The sequence below is a fragment of the Ceratotherium simum genome, chromosome 12 (genome assembly GCF_057802395.1).
Source record: "Ceratotherium simum simum isolate JZ-2026a chromosome 12, ASM5780239v1, whole genome shotgun sequence".
In the NCBI taxonomy this organism is placed as follows: domain Eukaryota; kingdom Metazoa; phylum Chordata; class Mammalia; order Perissodactyla; family Rhinocerotidae; genus Ceratotherium; species Ceratotherium simum.
In genome coordinates this window covers 23,544,359-23,567,796 of record NC_141911.1, presented here as the reverse complement: position 1 = coordinate 23,567,796, position 23,438 = coordinate 23,544,359, and the positions used below count along the sequence as shown (strand labels likewise).

At 37.1% G+C, this 23,438-nt stretch overlaps 1 protein-coding gene across 1 annotated transcript; it reads right to left on the bottom strand.

The window, feature by feature from the left end:
• Positions 1 to 9,205: 9,205 nt before the first annotated feature.
• Positions 9,206 to 11,323, bottom strand: TKTL2 (transketolase like 2). Its single transcript, XM_004442237.3, has one exon. The coding sequence runs from the start codon at positions 11,217 to 11,219 to the stop codon at positions 9,342 to 9,344; it is 1,878 nt and encodes a 625-aa protein (XP_004442294.1). The 5' UTR covers positions 11,220 to 11,323; the 3' UTR covers positions 9,206 to 9,341.
• Positions 11,324 to 23,438: the final 12,115 nt, after the last annotated feature.

The window sequence follows — 23,438 nt, the reverse complement described above, 5'->3', positions numbered from 1 at the left end:
GAGTCTTACATCCAAACGAAATAATGCATAAGGCTCTGCACTGTCCAGGAATCTTGTCACAAATTAAGAAAAACACGCCCTCTGTAAGTCTAAACAAATAGTACAATCTATTGGTCTATCAGAAATAAACGTGGAACTTTTAACTTCCTCTACCTTGAAATCATGCAAAGTACAATTTACCTTCTTCTTAATGAGGAGACTGAAAATGCCTTTCATAAATCTTGAATATTCCATTTCTAAAATTCATAGACAGATAAGGCATAGAGACCTGTCAGGACTTGTGGACTGGTTGAAATAAAGTGCTGCTAATTCTTACTAATGTTCTTTGCTTTCCTCTCCTCAGACTCTCAGCAACAATGCTTTGACAACAGTTTTAACAATAATTGACAATAGGAGGAAAGAACTTGTTAAACAAAAATGTCATCACTGCCACCACTCCAATCTATAATATGTCTTGAATTTAGAACATACTCATATGGGTTGAAGTAGCTTTCTAATTCCAGGCTTTACCATTACCAAAATTAGCAGTAAGTAAGGCAACAAAGACAGAATGATTTACTGCTTGTTCATGGTGACTTCGTTAAATGAGGCTTTGCCAGAACCAATATTTTGAAATGTTCCTTTATGTGGTACTCTGAAGATTTCACAAATGGCAATGAATGGTAATAGTAAGGATGTGTGAAAAATATGGCTTTCTTTTGAAAAGTAGAAGAGGGACAATTATGAAAGACAATGCTGAAAAAGATCACAGGGGTATTCTCAAGCAGATCAATTTTAGGAACAAAAACATGGATTTAAGGATCTGGAAATACAATTCACTTAAAATTTGCCATGCCTACGTATCACTTGGAAAGTCTTCATGACCGCAGCCCCCTCCAAGGTACATCCACCTCAGTTTGAAGACTGTGAACATAACTTCCTAAAATTGCTTTAATGAAATCTCCTTAGTTTAATTTCCTAAAGGACTTTCAATAATGTGATCCCTCTAAATGGAATATTAAAAGGGTATACAATCCAGACGTAATTGCATCAAGATGCAATTGAACTTTTGTGTAAATTGACAGCCTATTTCTCAAATTTATACGAAAATTGAAAGGGCCAAGAATAGATAAGGCAGTGGCCGGCCGGTGGCATAGCAGTTAAGTTTGCGCATTCCGCTTCGGTGGCCCAGGGTTCACCGGTTTGGATCCTGGGCACATATCTACTCACCGCTCATCAAGCCATGCTGAGGTGGCGTCCCACACAGAAGAGCTACAACTCTACAACTATGATACACAACTATGTACTGGGGCTTTGGGGACAAAAAAGAGGAAGATCGGCAACAGATGTTAGTGCAGGGCCAATCTTAGTCAAAAAAAACAAGATGCCTAAAGAGCTTTTAAAAAAAAAAGTATAGATAAGGCAATCTTGAAAACAAAAAGTGGAGGAAATGGAGGACTTAAACTACTGAATATTAGGACTTGTGAAGAAGCAATGTTAATTAAGGCAGTGTAGCACAGGCACAAGAATAAACAAGTAGACCAATGGGACAGAAACAAATCCATAGACGCACAGTTACCAGATGTATGAGAAGGATAATACTCTGGAGCAGTGAGGGAAAGGAATTTTTTTAAAACGGTGCTGTGCAATTGTGTCATAAACTGTATCTTGACCCCTAAACTTATACCACCCACAATGATCAATTCCAGATGAATTGTAGTTCTGTATGTGAAAGATAAAATATAAAGTTTGCTGAAGAAAACACAAAAGATTATCTTCAATAACCTTGGGGAAGGCAAAGATTTTTTTAAACGTAACACAAATAGTGCTAACTAGAGAGGGAAAACTGATAAATAGGACTACATTAAAAAGGAACACCTCTGTTCATCTGAAGAAGCTTTTGAGGGAGTGAAATGGTATTCTTGAGAGAATATATTTGAAATACATATATCCAACAAATTTGTGTATAAAAAATATATAAAGTACCCATAAAAATCAATAATATAAAGGCAAACAACCTATAGGCAAAATACTTGAACAAGCACTTTCACACGACCAATAAACACGTGAAGATGCCCAACTTCATCAGTCATTCAGGAGATGCAAATTAAAACCTTGCTGCAATGCCACTTAACAACAAACTCCAAGACGACTAAGATAAAAAATATAGACAAAATCAAATGTTGATGAGAATGGGGTGCAATCTCAACTTTCATATTCTCATATGAGAGTATAAATTAATAGAATCATTACGGAGAGGGTTGCAAGATTAAGCAAGTAAAAATAGAATGCTCATTTATGAAGCAATATTTGGCACTACCCATTAAAGGTGAACATATGTATAGCCAAACGACAAAGCAGTTGCTCCTGACTTATATAACCAATAAAAATAAATTCATGTGTTCACCAAAATACTGTACAATAATGTTCATAGCAGCACTATTTGTAATAGCCCCAAACTGAAAACAGTCCTAAGGTTCATCAATAATTTAATGAATAAATACATTGTGGTATATTCATGATCTGAACTACTATACAACAGGGAAATTTAATGAACATCAAGTACAGGTAACAATATGGAAAATTCCATAAACACAATGTTGACTAAAGAAAGCCAGATACAAAATAGTACACACTGTATTATCCATTTATCTAAAGCTCAAAAACAGGTAAAGGTAATCTATGGGGTTAAAAGTTAAAATAATGCTTACTTTGAGGAAGAGGGAGGAAATAATCCATGGAGGGTGCAAGAAAGTGGCTTCTGGAGTGCTGTTACGTTAGAATTCTTGATTCCACGATGAGTTAGATGACTGTTTTCACTTTGTGAAAATTCACTGAGGGGGCACCTACGATTTCTGTGCTTTTTTGTTTAGATGATATATGTCAAAAGAGTTTGCCAGTTTTTTAAATAAAAATATGCATAGAAGGATTTAAAGTACACAAAAAACCACACCATTTATGTGAGGATGGGTTGCTACCAACAGAGATAAAGTATTCTAACATCTTTGCATTGTCCAGAAAGAGAGTAAAATTACCAATTAACCAAACCTACTTATTTCTAATAAATAAGTTTGACTTGTATAGCTGGTTGAGTTAGGTGACTTAATGTAATTAATTAACATCTATTATATAGTTGGCATTAATCTCTTACCTAGAGAGCAGATTCTATCAGAATAGTTTAGGGAGGGGTGTTTAGTGCAGCTGAAAACATGAAATAAAAATATACCTCTTAGGGTTTTAGGAATAGATTACTACATATCTCAGTAATTTTCAGGAGACAGCTAATTTGGGCTACAGGTGATTTTCCCATTCCTGCTGTCAAACCTTTTGCCTATAGATGGAGCTTTAACACTTCAGTGGTGCCATAGAAATAGAGCAGCAGACCCCATCCTAAAGAGCCAAATATCTATGAGGCCAAAAGACAAAAAGACAAAAGACATCAGTTTAGCAGCATCTAAGTACTGAGGAAAGTTTACATTAGCGTTTCTTAGATGTACAGATGACCCAGTCTCCTGAACTGAAGAGAAAGGTCAGGTGTACATGCATTGGCTCTACCCATGTTGAGGTGGCAGAATAAACTTGTGCTTATCTCCATCTGTTTCTTTTTCTCCCAGAAAATAGTCACATTGGTAAAGATGGGACCACATTATTGCTATTTGTTATATTTTATTTTTATAAAACTAGTGTTTAAACTGAATAAAAAATCTATTTAAATAAAAACCATAATTTAGGGGGGAAAATCAAATATAAATGAGACAAAGAGATATAAAGGAATTTAGAAATAAGTTTTAGAAACAAATAGACAAGTAATATTTTTTTATGAGTGTGTTTCCTTATCTGTGAAAATTAAGATAATAATAAAATACATATTTCAAGATTATTGTGAAAATTACATGAGATACATAACTTTAAATTCAGGCTTCATGACACACTAGTTGTGTGATCTTGGACAAGTTATGAACACATAATCTCACTGCACTTTAGCTTTCTTATCTGTAAAATGAAAATAGAGTAGCATTTATCAGTCATGTAGTACTTTTCTTTTAAACACTTAAGTGTAAATTGATGCACACACACGTGAATGTATGTGTCTGTATATACATGTGTGTCAGTTAGTTTTCATCTACATGTGTGGGATGCTTAGTTTGCTTTTGAAGCACACTAATCTGTAATCCACACTACAGAGAGTTTGTTAATCAGTATATGATTGCTAAAATAATTTGTCATTGGGGAAATACATTGTGCTCAAGATACAGATTTGACTAGAAATTTTATGCATATCACTCTCCCTTTGAAGGTATGAGATACAAGGATCTGGAAAACTCAGCAGTCTATCTTTTGGAGGAACAACACTCCAGGTCTAGAGTTCTATGTGGTCCTGTGTCTTCCACCTCACAGAGTGCTCCTAACCCAACTAAGTGGTTGTCTCTTTCTCTCTTGGAATATCACTGGTTCCAGAGTTGGTAATCAGTAGGTACTTTGCAGGACAGTCCTGCTGATAGGGTACCTTCTGATTAGGTCACCATTCTTGGTACTAGGTGTTTGTGCCATGCTGGCTGTTAAATATTTTGAACTTTACTCCTACTCATGCCCAACTGGGAACAAACATTTATCCACAGTGCTTGTCAAAGTGCCTGACAATAGAGAGTGGGTCCTTCACTAAGCTTACAACAACATGTTGCATGACTGCTTTTTTGCCTTCTTCCAGATAAATGTATGTTTCTTAGATTTGGGTCTAACAGCTTGCATTCATTCCAATGTATGACATAGTGATGAGGTTCTCTAAATTTCAGAAGTACCTGCACATGTGAAATAAAGATATATGTACAAAGGTGCATCAGCTTTAACCACCTTCCAAAGTCTGTAAACACAGCCTTCTAGCCAAATAAGAGCTACTTCTCCTCCTCCCACCTCTTTTCTGGTCTAAAACTAGCCAACAAGTTGGACAGGGGACAGGAACCCCACTGAAGGCAACAACACACACTTCCCTGAAGGTGGATGGGCAGCTGCCAAATACATCCCTTTGATTGGGTGAAGTGAAGCAAAAGTCTTACTTTCAGTGAAGACTGAAGCATTGCTTAATAAATTTAGCTGAATATATTTTAATCATTGAATTCAGATTGGATTTTTATAATATAAAATAACTACAATATAGGACTATTACCTAAGGGTGAATGGGAATCTCTTGGGATCTGTCTAGCTTTCCACTCAGAGCCACAGTAAGTTTAGCCACATTGAATACTTTTGAAAGGGATAGAGGAAAAGAAAAATAAAGTTTTGTTTTAATTTCATCATAAATCATTTTTATTCAATGTGCTTGTTACAAAAATATTTCAATATTATATTGAAAATTTATATTATACAAAAATATTAAGAATTATGTTCTTAGTATAACTGGTTTTTTGAGGTGACTCATCTCGTGTGTACTATCATAAAATGGTTTTATTTTTCCACCAACTGCTATCATCTGTATTCTGTCGAAACTCCCTCTATCCCTTTTCTTTATATGTAAGCACCTTTAATGTTGTCTCTAACTAATTTCATAACAGTTTTATTCATTAAAACAGCTTCATTATATTATAAAAACTTAGTTACACATTCTTTAAAGCTACGGTCTCAAAGTTCTCCCTCTTCCTGGTTGCTTCAGTGAGAGTTGAAGGGAAGGGAGGTCTTGTCTTTCACACCTTTCCTCCATCCCTCTTCCCAATGGTTTCTCCAAATAGATTACTGTCCTATCGCTGTTGAACACCACTGTTGAACTGACTTATCTACATAAACTCAGCAACATTGGGGCCAACTGATGAGGGATTTAATAGCAAGTAGCTACTCTAAGAGTTGGTGGTCCCTTTCTAGGTGAGATCACACCTTCCTATTGTTCCAAAATTGCAGGCTTCACACAGAATTTCTCTGATCCTTGTACCTCTTTACTTCTCAATGTGGTAGCCTGTGGCAAGCCTCAACCTCCAATCTTATTAACACATTGTAGTCAAATACAGAAGTGGCCTTGAGGCCTGAACTTCAAGAGGCCAGTCCTTATCCCCTCCACCTGGCTAAATCATCACCCTCACCTCTCTCCAGTGCTCTATCCCAGAATTTGCAAAATTCTAATGTAAAAATCCAGATAGTAAATATTTTAGGCTTTTCAGACCATATAGTGTCTGTTCTACCATTGTAACTCCAAAGCAGCCATAGACAATATATAAATGAAAGAGCTGTCTGTGTTACAATAAAATTTTATTCATGGACATTTGAATTTCATATAATTTTCAGGTGTCATGAAATACTCTTATTTTAATTTTTTCAACCATTTAAAAATGTAAAACCATTTTTAGCTTGCAGTCACACAAAAACAGATGGCAAGTGGATTTTACCTGCTGCTAGTGTTTGCCAGCCTCTGCTTTCCCCCATCCCTGTAGCTCTAAGATCAGGGAAGCAAGCCTGTGTCTAAAGCAACATCCAATCTTCCAATCTTACAATGAATCATCTATCTCCCCTTCTTGTGGTTAACCCCAAACCTTGGAAGCAATTCCCTTAGGGAACCCCTCCCCCACCAACATCAGTGAAGGGAATTAGTTCAGTGCCTTCTCCCCCTCTCCTATGGGAAAGTTGGAGGAGACAGTTTCCAAGAACAGTACACTCTTCCCTCCTTCCACAACGATATCGCAGGACCTCCCTTACATATCACAATAGTAAAGGCCACCAAAACAGCTCAATGCTTCTCAACCTCCCAAACCAGACCCTCTCTGATTGGGACCTTGAGAATGTAGTAATTTCTGCACAGTTCAGTAAACCTGGGGCTAATTAAATTGCAATCAGTACCTCTCATTATGGTTACATAATTTAAAAATCAGAAACATTACTTTTTGTGAGCCTCTTACTTTTTCTTTAAAAAGTTATTTTTTCCCCCAAATGAGGCCCTCAATTGAATTTCCAGGTGGGTTAAGAGCCATTGATGTATTTAAGTAAGGTAAAATAAGATAAAAATTTACTGTCCTGATTTCTTCTTTTACTATCTGTAAGAGTCATAGAAACCAGGGAACAACCTGAGAGCCATTCACCATCTGAATGACCAGTGTCACTCTCAGATGACCACTTGCTGGCCTTTGCAAGCACAATCATAACCAAGGCAGCTGTTGCGTCACAGCTGTCCCTGGAACGTCATCAGGATCTCTTGATAATCTAAAAGATCTTTCTCTAGGCACAACAATGAACAGACAATCAGAGTTAAACTAGTGATTATGGTGTTTGTCAAAATCAAAATTGTATCTTCACAAGCTTTAGTGGTCAAGGGTTAGCATCAGTCAGGATGATTCTCTGCTAAGATTTCCATGGACACTACAGGATCTCAGGACAGATTCAAGGCTAGAAAATATTCAATATAACAAAATTGGATTTGATTCCATCTTACTTGAAGAATTGTAGACACGAAATAAGAAGTCTCACCTCCTATTTCTTCTTTCTGGAGCTGATAGCCACTGGTTGATGCCTTGTGAATTACCCCCTTTACAGGAAAGATTCTTAAGGGCTTCCCCGCCCTCCCTCAAAAAATATTTTTGATGGTCTCTGAGATACCATTAGTCATAAAACAAACCCTGATTTACTTCATTACTAAAGACATGTTTATGCACATTTGGTTGGAAACAGACCATTTTGCACTCCACATTAATGTCACAAGCCATAAAAGTTGAAGCCCTTTCCCCGTATGCACATTCAAATTATGACAAGCAATTTTGTGTTAGTACTTTATCTACTGTGTGTCTGAATGAATGTTATCTCTAAGATTTAAAAAATTTAAGGATGGAGGCTTGTTGTTCAACAGTACCCCATTCGTGGATATGTGTAATATTTGATTGATGTTACTAGATGGGAATGATTATATTGGAAGATCTAACATTATAGATCTCATGCTAGCAAATACAATTAAATGGATTTTTTGCATGTGTGAGATAGGTGAGGTGGATTTTTTTTTTTGCTTATTTGCTTTTTCTGAATTTCTGTAATGATCCTAAAGCAACTGTTTTTATTTTGACAAAATAATTTTTAAATCTTATGAATAAACAGAGCAGTTATCATGATCGATTTTCAAAGGAGGAAACCAGAACCAGCTCAGAGAAAAAGGCAGTAGTAGCATGACTAGTCCCCAATTTCTCCAATTCCCAGGTTAGTATTTCTTGGTCTCTACCACACTTTCTAGAAAAATAATTCCTGAGACAAATTGGTTACGCCTCCAAAGAATGTAATGAGGGCACTTAATGAAGCAATAAAAATAAGGAACTAATTACCTGACATAGCAGACCCAGAGTAATTTTAGATTTAGTTTCGAACCTCGGATCCATCTTTCATTCACCTCACTGGTACTTTTTTCTTGTATTCCAGCCATAGAATTTATGTAATCACAGCTAAAAGTAAGGAGTCTGCTTAAGAGATGATTTTTCAGTCCACGCATTTTTCCCAGGCAATTTATCTCCAGCTCAGACCTTTTTCCCAGATTACTGTTGGGGAACATGCCTCTTTCTGCTTCTGGTTTAGATAGAAATTTCTTCCTTACCAGGTAGAAACCAAATCACACCCAGACGGCACAAACTAAATAAAGCTGCTGGTTTTTAAATGTTTTATTACACTGACTTTAGCATCCTTAGTAGATGAATACAATCAAGTTAAGCACTCTGGTTTGGTCATCGAGAAAAGGAAACATTTCTGAAACCTCACAAAACAGTGTAGTGTGCAGACTAGAACGAGTCATGCTTTCATCTCTGTACAGAACAGACACCACAAGCAGTGTGGTACATCATAAGAGCTTTCCCTGCCCCTCTACAGCTTCTAAATTGTAGAGGAGAGATGAACGCAAACTTCAGAGGAAATTCCAAGGCAACCGCAGTCAAACACTACCCCAGAAGCCGAAGGTAGAATGGCATTAAATGAAAGCTCAAACTTGCTTCAAAACCTGGGCTATGGAAGTCTACAATTAAATTCAAATTTTCTTTACTTACAAGAAAATTACATTTAAGAAACTGCTACCTCTACATTGACTTCCAACCCATCAGTTATTGGTAGTCTTATCAGAAAGCTTTGTTTTAGGTGGCTTTTTTTTTGTTATTCTCTTTCTTGAAATGTTATAACCTGCTTTAATGACTCAAAAATGAGAGTAACATTTGTATACATATATAGTCATAGTTTAAAAGATAGTTAACTTGAATTTCTGAATTAGCAATGAAGAAAGGTGTTAAATGGCTTAAAAAAAAACATACACAACAGTATAGACATAAATGATAATTTTGCAACAACAAGCATGAATGTAATATAAAGATAGCAGTGTTTTAAGACCAAAGCCAACAGACTGACTTTTTAAGAAATCAGCTATTTCAGTTCATTAAAATGTATTTCACAGCAGCTATGATGTGTCTGGCACTGATTCCAAACATATCCAGCAATTCACTAGGTTTCCCACTTTGAGGCACTCGTGACACTGCCAGCTGATGAACAAGGATGTCCAGCTCCCCGGAGACAGCTGCACATACAGCTTCTCCAACGCCACCTTCTCGGTAGTGATCCTCCACTGTGATAACTCGACCTCCTGTAGCTTTTGCACTGGAGATGATGGTGGCAGCATCCAGGGGTTTAATGGTAAATAAGTCAATGACACGGATAGAAATACCTTGTTGAGAAAGACCATCAGCAGCTGCTAAGGCTTCATGCAGAGTAACTCCAGCTCCAATAACTGTAACTTTGTCATTGACACTGTGGCGGATGACCTTGGCCTGTCCGATCTCAAACTTTTCTTGTGGGGTATAAATAACTGCAGTTTCTAGTTGGCTGGTCCGAATGAAGCACATTCCTTTGGTATTAGCAGCCAGATAAACAGCATGCTCTGTCGAGACGGCATCACTTGGATAGAAAACAGTGCAGCTGGGAATGCTTCGGAACATGGCGAGATCCTCCAGGGCCATCTGAGAGAATCCTTCTTCACCCATGGATACCCCACAGTGGGAACCAACAAGATTGATATTGGTTTGAGATATGGCTCCCATCCGGATCTGATCAAATGCTCGGGTCAAAAAAGCAGTGAGGGTACTAACAAAAGCAACAGTTCGACCACGTGTGGCACAGCCCAGTGCCACACTTACCATGTTTTGCTCAGCCATAAAACACTCAATGAAACGCTCAGGGTATTCTTTCTTGAATATCTCAGAAAAGGTGGAGTTCTTTGTGTCACCCTCCAGCACAATAACTCTTTTGTTTGCATGGCCCAGTTTAGCCAGAGCCAAACCATATGCTTTCTGAGTAGCTATCTTGTCACCAACTTTATAATCAGGCAGACAGGTCATTTTTATATTCTCGATGCTGATTTGAGGTGAGTCTTCAACAGGGGGTTTCAGTATGAAATTCCTGTTGGTCTGTATCTGACTCTCAATTAATTTGATGATTGCCTCTGCTCTTTCTTTCGGCATTGGCTTTCCATGCCAATTTTCTGCATCCTCAATGTTTGGAATACCCCGGCCCTTGAAGGTTTTTGCAATTATGGCAGTGGGCTTGTTCTTCACTTGAGTCGCTTGCCAAAACGCTTGGCACAACCCCTCCACATCATGGCCGTCCACTAAGTAAGTATTCCACCCAAAGGCTTCACAGCGAGTCTGATAGATGTCTGTGCAGTGCTCAAGGGGCGTGACGCCACTTTGTCCCAAGCGGTTCACATCAAAGACTGCCACAAGATTGTCCAAACGGTAGTGGGAAGCGAAGGCCAGAGCCTCCCAGACAGAGCCTTCCGAGGATTCGCCATCTCCCATAAGGCAGAACACCCGGTAGCTGGCCTTGTCAAAGTACTTGCCAGTATAAGCCATTCCACAGGCAGCACCTAATCCTTGCCCAAGCGATCCGGTTGCCACATCAACAAACGACAATCTTGGGGTGGGATGTCCCTCTAAGTCACAATGAATTTTCCTCAAGTTCAGCAAGTCGGATTCACTGATGCAGCCCACCTCCGCCCAAGCGGCATAGAGGATCGGAGCCGCATGGCCCTTGGAAAGGATGAATCTGTCGTTGTCGGGGTGTTCCGGCTCTGTCTGTTTATACCTCATCATGTGGAAGAAGAGCACAGACATGATCTCCGCTGCGCTGCAGCACGACGTGGGGTGGCCGGAGCTGGACGCACACGTGGCCCTGATGGAGTGGATCCGCAGGCGGTTGGCCATGTCCCGCAGCATCTGCAGGGTACTCCCGTCCGGCTTGGCGTCGTCGGCCATGGCGGAACCCCGGTTGGTTTCCACAGAGCAAATGCCGCCTGCGCCTGCGCACCCGGAGGCAGTTTCGTCACGTGACCACTGCGCCCCTGCCCGGCCTCCTGGAAGAAATTAGCTCAGCAACCGGCGAAGGCTTGTGCCGTGCGCCAGCAGCTGTCGCGAGAGTTGGGGCAGAAAGGATACAGTTCACCTGCTCCTTCTGCGCGTGGCTGTCTCCTTCCGCGCCCAAGGGAATGAATTTTTAATATTTACTTTGTCACTTGCGTGTTAAACATTATTAAAAATAATTAAATTTCTTTATACCCTTCCTCATGTTATAAATTCAAAAGGGTGCATTCTTATATCCATGTATTATAGGAAGCTGTTTGTAAGATTGAGCTTTTTAATGCGTTAACGGTATAAGACATCTTTACTCTGTATAGCAGAGTATTAATAGAAATGATCTACCGTTACTTTCAATCTAGCGAACATGGCAACATTATGTAGACAGAGACCTTCTCGGAGCAACTGAAAGTTCTTACTCTGACTTATAGATAGAAATACAATGACTAATTTGACCAAAAGTTACAGGAAGAGTAGATCTAAAACCACTCATGGCAAAATATCTAGAACTGCAATTTTCCCAGTATACTCTAAAATATTATTACTATAACTACAAATAATTTTTAAAACAAAATTAATTTACTTACTTTAGTTATAAAACTAAATTTGTGCCACTGACCTCTTCTAGTGGAAGGATTACAGCTTGTCATAAGAAGACGGAAACACCATGACCGTATATCATCTCCCATGCTGTGATGTTAAATATCTCCATTCTTGAGCAATAATCCTTAACATTGACTTCACATTAAAATCATGACTGTGAAAACAAAAACAATGCCTATGTTCCACCCCAGACAAACTGAATTTGAATCTCTGAAAGTAGAGTCTGGGAAGCTATACTTTTTAAAAGTATCTGTTGATTCCAATGTGTAGTCAAAGTTAAGATAGACCAGTGGCTCTCAACATTGGTAGTGCTTGAGAATCATCTGGAGAGTTTAAAAAAAAAAAATCTCATGTCCAGGCTGCACTCCACAACAGTTAAATCAGAATTTCTGGATGATGGCTCTAGGTATTAGTAATTTTAAAAGCTCCCCAGACAATTTCAATGTTCAATCAGGATATAAACAACTCAGGGGGTCTCGCTACTCTTATATGTCTTCATGTCCCTTTATGTGTCTTTTACATTATATCTCAGAAAAATATTTTAAATATTATTTTCCATTTAAACTAATTCTATCCTTTTAATTTTTTAAGACTATGTATTAGAATAAACCATGATGATGTGACACTAACAAGACTTTAAGACTTATTGAAGAAATGTTGGAGTTGGAAAAGTCCTTAAGAGGTCATCTTGTATTCATTATTCCCCAAGCCCTTTGCAAATTAATGTTTGCTTTCCTTTTAGACAAAGGAAGAGAAAATAAAAACAGACTAGACTAGGACTGGGAGTAAAGATGGGAATTAGAGAAAAAAAATATTCACAATATCATAAAAACAAACTACTGGGGACTGACAGTTAATATAAACACAGGTAGCTCACTATTATTTTGGCTGAGGAGAGCTCTAATAAATCTAAATAATTGGTGAAGATGATAATTCAAAATGATCTATGAGGCAGTGTTCACAAGAAAAAAAAATGGGAGAAATAAGAGGTACTTAACATTTCTTTTCAAGTTTCCAAATTCTTCCATTCATTTAAAGTATTGCACTATTTCCAAAAGTATTAAGTAGAAAGTTCTTAACATTAGTAAAGGTCAGTTTTGTTAAGAAAAGAATGTGGTCTTGGAGATTTAATACCCTAGATAGTGAGTATGAATTTCTCTCTGTCATGCTCTGAGACTGTGTGGATTTTTTATACTATAAAGAAAATAATATTTTGTAAATTATCTGTAAAATATTTTAAAGTGTTCTCAGTTTTTTAAAGGGAAGTCTGGAAAGTTATATATAAATGTTTAATAATATTTCCTTTAAGTATGCTGGTCTTTTAAAGTATGTTTTAAAATATACAATTGAAAATAACCAGATAAGTATAAAGTATGCATAATTTGATAATGCAAAATTACCCAATGTGCCTGTGAACACAACTTAGTCAAATAAATCAAAGACGTGATACCACATTCTATTTCCCTCATTTAAAAGAGGGTATTACTGACAAAAGGCTAGCCAAAAATTTTTAAGCCAACCTGCCAAAAATTTAGTTGTCTTGGAGCAAAGTCCATTACTCATTTTAGAGGTCATTTTGGAAGACAGTCAAAAGTTTCTTGCAAATAGGAAGAAATTATTTATTTATTAATTTTGGTTTATCCTCATGAAGTAGGGAATGGCAAACTCAAGTGCCTACTACTGGACTAGGGAGGTACCACAGGTACATGACTGTCAGATATAATCTAGGAGGGTTGGAGGGGCCTCTGACTTACTGGAGATTACAAGTCTACCTAAAGGCATTCAGCATTTTAAAATTTGAACCACCAACCCTGGCACTCAACTTGGTCCAGCCTCTATTTTTATAATAAACTGAAGGAAAAAACATTGAAAAATTTGTGAACATTTTATTAGACAAAAAACAAAAAACATACCTTCAGGCTGCTGGTTTTAACTGCTGATTTGTGGCCTGTTAAAAATAAATAAATAAATGTTCAGTTTTACCTTTGTTTGAACTTTTCACTATAATTTTTTCTCATAGTACGGAAAAGTATTTATTGTAGTGTGGACTTGAAATGAAATGAAAACCTAGCAGTATCACTAAAACAAACAACTATGGGGGGAAAAATATAAATAGCAGGAATTCTTAAGTGCAATTTCTATTGGGCTGCAGTAGAGAAAACAGAACACACATATTGGTTATTCAGGAGGTTTACACCAATTTGAGAAAATATATATTTTGCTCTGTGAGGGTGAGTTATATCGAGAGGTTGGGAACAGTGAAGTTTCACTGATATCTTATCTCAACTGTTGAATTTGGTTAAAATGGAATTATACACAAGAAAAACACAAATGCTGAATGGATCTTTTTTCTTCTATTGTTTGAATTTGGTTAGTTTCGTAGGCTGAGTATGGAGCAAGTGAAGATAAGATTCTTGTATAAGGCAGTAAGTTTCTTGGGGAAAAAAATGCTCTCTACCTTCCTGAATTATTGCTTTGCAAATTACAGCAGATGAAATGTGCTCTACCTTCCTGAATTATTGCTTTGAAAATTATGGCAGATGCTATCATTGCCTATTGTACTTTTCCCATAGTTTAGATTCCTTATTTCTGGGAGGAGAGGGGCGGGCACTAACATATTTAGGAAAATAGGCCCACCTGCTAAAGTGCTTCTCAGATGAGTAAATTCTGGGGATCTAATGTGCAGTGTGATAACTATAATTAACAGTACCACGTTGTATATTTGAAAGTTTCTAAGAGAGTAGATTTTAAAAGTTCTCACCACACATACACACACACACACAATTGTAACTATGTGAGGTGATGGATAGGTTAACTAACCTTATTGTGGTAATCATTTCACAATATTGTATACTTTAAACTTACACAATGTCATATGTCAATTATATGTCAATAAAGCTGGAAAAAAAATAAAGTTCTTCTCTGCTAAGCCTGTTATCTCTGTTTCTTTTAGTCTCTTTCTATTGACTGATTTTTCTTCTGGTGGTGTTACACTGTTATACGTTTTGACATAGCTAGTAATATTTTTTTATTAAATGCTGGACATTATTTTTGAGGTGCTAGATTTTACTGTGTTAAATTCTTTTTGTTGTTGTTGTTGAGTAAGATTCACCCTGAGCTAACATCTGTGCCAATCTTCCTCTATTTCTTATGTGGGTCGCTGCCATAGCATGGCTGCCTACAAGTGGTGTAGGTCCACACCTGGGAACCGAACCCAGGCCGTCGAAGCAGAGCATGCCAAACTTAACCACTAGGCCATGGGGCCGGCCCCTTAAATTCTTTTAAAGAGTATTGGACTTTGTTCTAGCAGGCAGCTTGGTGCTTTTACAAATTTTAAGTTTGATGAGGCAGAATAAAGTGTGCACCACTCTGGTGGTAGCTTAGCTCCAATACAAAAGCACCGCCTCTCTGGGGTCTCCCCTGAATGCCCTTCATTCCTGCTGGCCAGGACTCAAATGCATCTCAGCCCCATGTGAGCTCTGGAAACTGATTTACTGCTCCCAAGTTGTCATTTGCCTGGCCTTGTAGAGGTTTACCTTATGCAAGGGTACCCCTTAGAAGATTTCTGGAGGTCTTTGTCCAGGTAGTTTCCTCCTTGTAAGCATTCTCCCTACAAAATTCTAGGCAATTCAGTCCTTCTGAGCTCCAGTCTCTGTTCCCTGATCTCACCAAGAGACTGCCCTGCTCTGTGTAAGATACCCTTCCCTGTAGCACTGTCTGGGAAAGTGCCTCCAGGAAGAAAGCCACAAAGATCCTATGGCTCATCTCATTTGTTTTTCTTCTTCAGGGATCAGTCTTGTGCTGACTGTTTTCCGATGTATGAAAACTGTTGCCTTGTGTCGTTTGTCTAGTTTTCTAGTTGTTTATGGCTAGAGGGCAAGTGCCATTCCAGTTACTCTAGCATAGCCTCAGAACAGTATTTTAAAATGTTTTGAATATTTATACCTTATATGGGGTGTATACTCTCCAGATAACTATAGCCCAAACTGCACCATTCTATGTTGTCTTTCACACATTTACATTATCACTCTGACCCCAGAAGACTCCCGAGTTTGGGATTCTTAACTACACCAATTATTGCTAACCTTTTTGGTGTCATTTAAAAAATATGTCCCCCAAAGTACAGTCTAATGAAATCTTAATTGTTAAGAACTATTAAAAAATACCATTGTTATGGTTAGTCGAATTTTCCAGAGAGATTTAGTACTGCTCTGTTAAACACAAAAACCTTTTGCATTTGAATGATTTTATTTTATTTTTTTTAAATAATTTTATTTATTTATTTTTCCCCCAAAGCCCCAGTAGATAGTTGTATGTCATAGCTGCACATCCTTCTAGTTGCTGTATGTGGGACGTGGCCTCAGCATGGCTGGACAAGCGGTGCGTCGGTGCGCGCCCGGGATCCAAACCCGGGCTGCCAGCAGCGGAGCGCGCGCACTTAACCACTAAGCCACGGGGCCAGCCCCTGCATTTGAATGATTTTAAATTAAACTCTCTAAAACGTATTAAATATCTACCTTTCTTATTATAAAGGGTAATGAAGCATTAACCTTTTCTTTGATGACTAATGTTCATCATTATAAACACTGGCTATTATCCTCTATTGAAATTCAATCAAATAAATCAAAATGACTATTGAGAATGATGCCTGAGGAAGGTTATTCCAGTATCTTTGTTCAGAATAAATGTTCAATTTTATTACTGTACTGTAGTATATTTTTCAGGTTATATGGTTGTCATAGAAAAATGACCAAAAAAAAAAGAAGGAAGTGGCTCAAGCAAGATTTAAGTTCATTTCTCCTTCACGTAAATGTGCAGAAGACGGTGGAAGATCCAGGCTTGCCAGGCAGCTCTGCTCAGCAGGGCCTGACAGAGTCCCACTATCCTGTCCTTTACTCTCCCCACAGAAAGGAAAATAAAGATGGAAGGGAGGTAATCAATTTATTTTTCCGGAAATGACCTAGACTTTGTAAACTTCACTTCTCATATTCCATTGGTGAGAACTTACTTGCCTAGCCACACCCAACATTAAGGGAGATTGGGAAATGTAGCAGTATGGCCATTGCTGTTAAATTTTAGGGTAGGGGCATATAATACTAAGACAAAAGGAGGAATCAACACTGGTAGACAATTCATCATCTCCACCGCATATTATTTTAATATTTAATTTGGCTGTGCTGTGTAGACAAATAGTCTTGTTATGCTGTTTAGTTATAGTGTTTTCAAGTTCAAAATAGTTTATCCTCAGAGCAACGTTTTGTATGCTTAAGAACTAAAGCAGATTTTTTCATGAAATAGTAATAATGTGTTCATTTCTTTATTGCATACTTGATAACAAACTTACATAATGTTCCGCAGATGAATCAAAGATGATTGTTGCCCTCTAGATACTGGACTTAAATCTAATAAGGAAGACAGGTAGGCACACACACGATTACAGTAAATGCCCATTGGTGCCAAATGCAATACCAGGGCAGAGGAACAAAAGCTTACTCTCAGCTAGTGACCAGAGAAGGAATCACCAAAGAGGTAATATTTGACCTATGCTTTGTAGAATGGGTAGAATTTTGGTTAGTGTAAATATGAGAGGAAGTCCATGAACAAAGTTATGAGAGCAGAAAAAGAGAATTTCTAATCTGACAGGAAGGGAAGATTCATGCTGAGAAACAGTGAGGGGGAAAGCAGGAAGCCAGATTAGAAAAAAGGCCTTGAAACAGAGCCAAGTGAATTGTTTGTGAGTTTTGTTTAGTTTTCTTACTTTTGGGTTGAGGGTGAAGTACAATGGAAAGATTTTCATTATGTAGATGTCTTGATTATAGTAGTGTTTTGGAGAATTGTTTTAATAGTGTTAGGAAAGATAGCTGGAGTTAGAGAAAAAAATACACATAGGGAAGGTGAGGCTGTTATAAGAGTGCAGAAGTCAGATAATAAAGGTCCTAACCAGGGAGTTCTTTGTTTTGTTAGCTCCATTAAGAAAAAAATTATAGTACTGAACATTAAATTTAATGCAAGCAAGTAGAATTATTTGACAAGATTGAGAAAAAGAAGTGGAGAAAGCAGTGGATCTTCTCTGGTGAGTGTTTGATAGGTTTACTGTAACAGAGTACCACAAACTGCGAGCTTAAACAGCAGAAATTTCTTGTCTCACAGTTATGGAGGCTAGAAGTCCAAAATCACTGTGTGAGCAGGGCTAGTTCATTCTGAGGGCTGTGAGGGAATGATCTATTCTAGGTCTCTCTCTTTGGCTTGTAGATGGCTGTCTTCTCCCCGTGGCTCTTCATATCCTCTTCCCTCTATGTACGTCTCTGTATCCAAATTTCCCCTTTTTATAAAGACACCAGTTATATTGGATTATGGCCCGCCTCAATGACTTCCTTTTAACTTGATTACTTCTGGAAAGACTATGTCCAAATAAGGTCATACTCTGAGGTAGAGATTAAGACTCCAACATATCTTTTTGAGGGACAGAATTCAGCCCATAACATTTGGTTTGTGACAGTATAACTCCAATATTCACATGGCATTCTCTCTGTGTGCATGTCTATGTCCAAATTTCTTTTTTATCAGGACACCAGTCATCTTGGATTAGGGACCCACTCTTTTCCAGTAATGACCTCATCTTAACTAACTACATCTTCAATGACTTATTTCCAAATAAGGTCACATTCTGAGGTACTAGGGGTTAGGACTTGCACACTTGCAGCCTAAGCTTGATCACTAACCCTTATATTATGTTTGCACTAACACATTTCTAATGCCACCACAATCTTTGACCACTTTAATCATCAAATTCAGCTTTTCTCAGTCTTCTTTTTTTTAAACTGGAAAAAAAGTTATAAAGAAGAATAGAGTGAAAAGTTATTTTCTGAGCTCCCCCACCTCAACCTAATCTCGTAAACTATTAACAGTTTATTGTATATCCTTCCAGATGTTTTCTATGCATGAATAAGCATATACATGTCTTCTTTCCATAACATTTTATTCTAAGTGAGATTTATAATGCACACTGTTTTATAACTCATTTTTTCAACATAACAAGTCTACAACATTTTCCCACATAGGTACATACAGATTTAAATCATTTTTGAAAACAAAGCAAATAATTGTAACATATTAATTAGTGTAGTGAGTTCGAGGATATGACCATGATATGGTACTAGCACACGATGAACTTTATTTAGGAGGTGCTTTGACAGATTTTTATGGGGTGGAGGTTGGGAGAGTGACTCAGAGCATGATACCCTCCCAAAGGCACTGAGGGAGGCCACTACCCACAAGATGGGGAGAGAGAGGATTAGAGAGGGAGTTTGGAGAGGGGGCTGTGTGTCTAGGCGAGTCACCCCAGCATGTGGGGTGACTCTGGGCCAGAGAACTCTGAGATGCAGCAATCTTACTTATGGCTAGCAGATGTTGGGTGATGGTTCTTAGCTTATGTAAAGCAGGGAGGCTCTAAATGGCTAAAAATATGCTTTTTGGAGTTATATTTCAAACAATTGAACATGTAGAAATTTGAGTTGGGTACCAACAGGCTTTTGAGTTCCCAGGTCCCAGCCTGCTGTGAAGAAGTAAACAACATTGGGCTCCTGTACCACTTTACATGGGCCCATCTCCAACTCACGTACACAACAACTAGGTCCCTATTGAAAGACATTTTGCAATTTCTCCTCAGCAAAAATTGTCATGAAAAGGTCAAAAGAAAAATTACCAACCAATTTACACTGTACATGACAAAAGGCTAATTTTACTAATATAATCAGGACTTCTAAAAATAAGTGGGATAAAATGATAAAGTAGCACAAAGTTTAGCTCCTCCAAAATCAACCCTGAAAAATGACAGAAACAAGAAGGAATTAGAAGTTGGAAGTAAAATTACAACTGTGAGAAACCCCTAGGAAGATGGGAACCAGCAAGTGGTGGGGTGGGAGGTGGGCAGAGAAAGAAGCAGTCTCCTGGGTGGAGGGTGTCTGTGTCAGGGTGTCTAGAGGGAGGATCTGGAGAGGTTGTGATTGTAGCTTTTGTCTTTCTTGCTTCACCTTAGGAATGGGGAACATCACTGGCCTCCCAGTATTATGAGGAGCTGATGAAAACAGGTACAGGATGACCGATGCCCTTGGACATTCTCGCCTTCTGCTCTCCTGTCAACAGAAGTTCTGCAGTCCCTGGAGCTCTCTCCTCTGAGACTTGACCCTCCTTGTTCTCAAATTTTCCAAGAAGGACACAGTTGAGGGTATGACTTTCAGCACTTCCCAAATACACATTATAGGACAAGACAGCGGATTCCATAGCAAAATGTGATGCTACAGGTTCATGGAAAATACATACCTGAGAAGTACAACCACTCTAAAAGAAAGTTAAAAAAATAATAATAAAATTGAAAAACACATAACACATGAGGCAGGTTTATTAGAACAGATAAACCAATAATTTAAAATAAGCACAATATATATTCAAAAGAGTTGAGGAAGAATATGGTAATAAAGTAAAGGGATAAGAAATTACTTTAAAAAACAAGTGTAAATAATATATATGAAAAATAAGGTAGTTGAAATGAAGATGACAATGGATGGAATATATAGGAGGATGATTATATCAAAGAATAAAATAGTAAACTGGCAGATCAAATTAGGAAGGGATAGAAAATATAAAAGAAAGGCTAAAAGACTGAAACAACAGAATTATCAATATCCAGATAATTCAAATCCCAAAAAGAAATTGAAAGGGCCATAAAGTACCAAGACATATAAGGAAATATCAATACCTAGACACACTATAGTGAAATTGAAGAAGAAAGGCAAGATAAATTATTAAAAGATTCCACACAGAAAAATAAACTACCCACAAAGGAACAAAAATTAGAGCAACATGAGACTTCTCAACAATAATACTGGATTCAAAAGTGATGGAATAATATATTTGTACTTAAAATTTTTTTTTAACATTTCTTATTATGAAGTATAGCCTACAAACACAAAAGTACATAAGACACAAATGTGATACATAAAGAAAAATTAAAAGCAAACACCAAGATAACCACCACTTGAGTTGACAAATATTGCTGGCCACTTGTGAAAGTATCTGTAAAAAATGTAGTGTAGCTCATTTTGCCTGTGTTTGAACTTTGCATAAATGGAATTATACTGTATGCATCCTTTTGTCTATTACTTCTTTTACATTATGAGTAAAAATTTATCCTTAGCATAGTTGGAGTTTGTTTATTTCATTACTATATAGAATTTACCACAATTTACTTTTCTATTCTCTTGTTAATGAACAATTAGTTTTTCCTAGTTTAGGCTATTATGAACAACATTGTTATGAATATTTTTGTATACGTATTCGTATACATATGAGAGCTGGAGCTCCTAGGGTATATGCTCAGAGTTGGAGGAAGTACACATTTCAAGTTTCTAGATAATGCCAAAGTGGTTTTCCAAAGTGGTTCAACCAAAGCTTGCTCTTTGAGGTCAGGAATAAGACAATGATACCCACTTTGAGGTCAGGAATAAGACAATGATACCCACTATCACTATTGCTAATCCACGTTTTTATCATGTTAAGGAAGTGCTGTTCTATTTCTGTTTCTATATATTTATAAAATCTAAAAAAATCTTGATTGTCATTTTATCGTGAGAAGATATTTGAGTAACCATTTTTTAAAATGATTATGGGGCTATTCAAGTTTTCTATTCCTCTGTGTTGGTCTTGATAGGTTATATATTTCTAAGAATTTGTTTTTATAGTCCAGCCCAAAATATTTTCTAATTTTTGCTATGATTTCTTCTTTAACCATGACTTACTTAGAAGTATGATTCTTAATTACATTTCTAAATATTTGGGAATCTGGCTATCTTCTTGTTGATTTCTAGTTTAATTGCATGGTGGTTAGAGAGCACGTTCTGTAGAATTTCAATCTTTTCAAATTTGTTTAGACTTGCTTTCTGGCCCAATATGTGGTCATTTTTGTTAACACTTCCATATATATTTGAAAATACATATATTCTTGGAAACTATTCTAAATAGATCTGTTAGGTCAAGTTGTGTTATAGGTAAGTCTTCTAAATCATTTTTAATATTTTATCAGCTTGTTCTATTAATTACTAAAAAAGGTTCTATTAATTACTAAAAAACCACCAAGGCAGTTGGTTTTTCTACTTCTTGAAATTTTATCAGTGTTCCATTATATTTTTGGAGCTATATTACTAACTGCACATACATTTACTAACTGCACATACATTTAAAATGGAAACATTTTATTATTATGAGGTGATCTTTTCTATCTACCACATTTTTTGACTTATAATCTACTTTGCAGAGCATTAATATATCTATACTGACATTCTTTTGGTTAGTATTTGCTTAGCATTACTCTTTCCATCTTTGTTTTTTAATTTTTCTGTTTCATTATATTTTAGATGTATCTCATAAATGGACACAGTGTATGTTTTAAATCCAATCTGACATTTATTTTTTAATTGGGTGCACTTAGTCCATAATTATTATTATATGAAATTAAATCTCCCACCATATTTTTGTTTTCTATTTTCCCTACTATCCTATGCTTCTTTTTTTCCCTTTATTTCCTTGATTTGAATGATCCAAGTGTTTTTTTTTTTTTTAGGAAGATTGGCCCTGAGCTAACAACTGTTGCCAATCTTCCTCTTTTTCCTTTTTCTCCCCATAGCCCCAGTAGATAGTTGTATATCCTAATTGTAGGTCCTTCTTGTTCTTCTATGTGGGACACTGCCTCAGCCTGGCTTGATGAGCGGTGAGTAGGTCCATGCTCAGGATCCAAACCAGCGAACCCCAGGCAGCTGAAGCAGAATGCATGAACTTAACTGCTACACCACCGGACCAGCCCCCCCAAGTGGTTTTTTTATCATTCCATTCATATTCTCTATTTGTTTGTATCCTGTTCAGAATTATGTACCCTGTTTCTACTCTTTTAATGGTTACCTTAGAAATTAAGCATGTATTCTTATTGTATCAATATCTAATGTTAATAAATATTTAGCCATTATACGCGCACACACACATCTCTGTATATTTGTTAAAAGACAGGAAAATATCTTTAAAGATGTCTCCAAACTATCTACAGTGGTCATTGGGTGGCAGGGGTGTTGGATTGCAGAGGAGGAGAGAGGGGATTAATTCTGCTTATCACAGTGGTGCATGTACTCATTAAATTATGACCAAGTATTAGTCATCATTGTTATTTTTACTTTTACTTTGTATAACTCATTTGTGCATTTGCTACAGTGTATTTTGAATATTGTACCTTGCCCATAATCAATATTATTTAGGGGTTGAATCTGAATGGGGAAAATATAAAGTCTTGTATTTTCAAAACCCAAACTAAAATAAAACGAAAATTTAGGATATATGTCTTGTTGAGTTGTTGGCAATTTGAAATTTAGAAACAGGGTAGGAGCAGGTAGGGATGTTGTGATCAGTAGAGCAATTAGTAACAGCTGAAACAGCCAGAATGAGGATTTAATGCTTACTGGATTTGCAGTAACA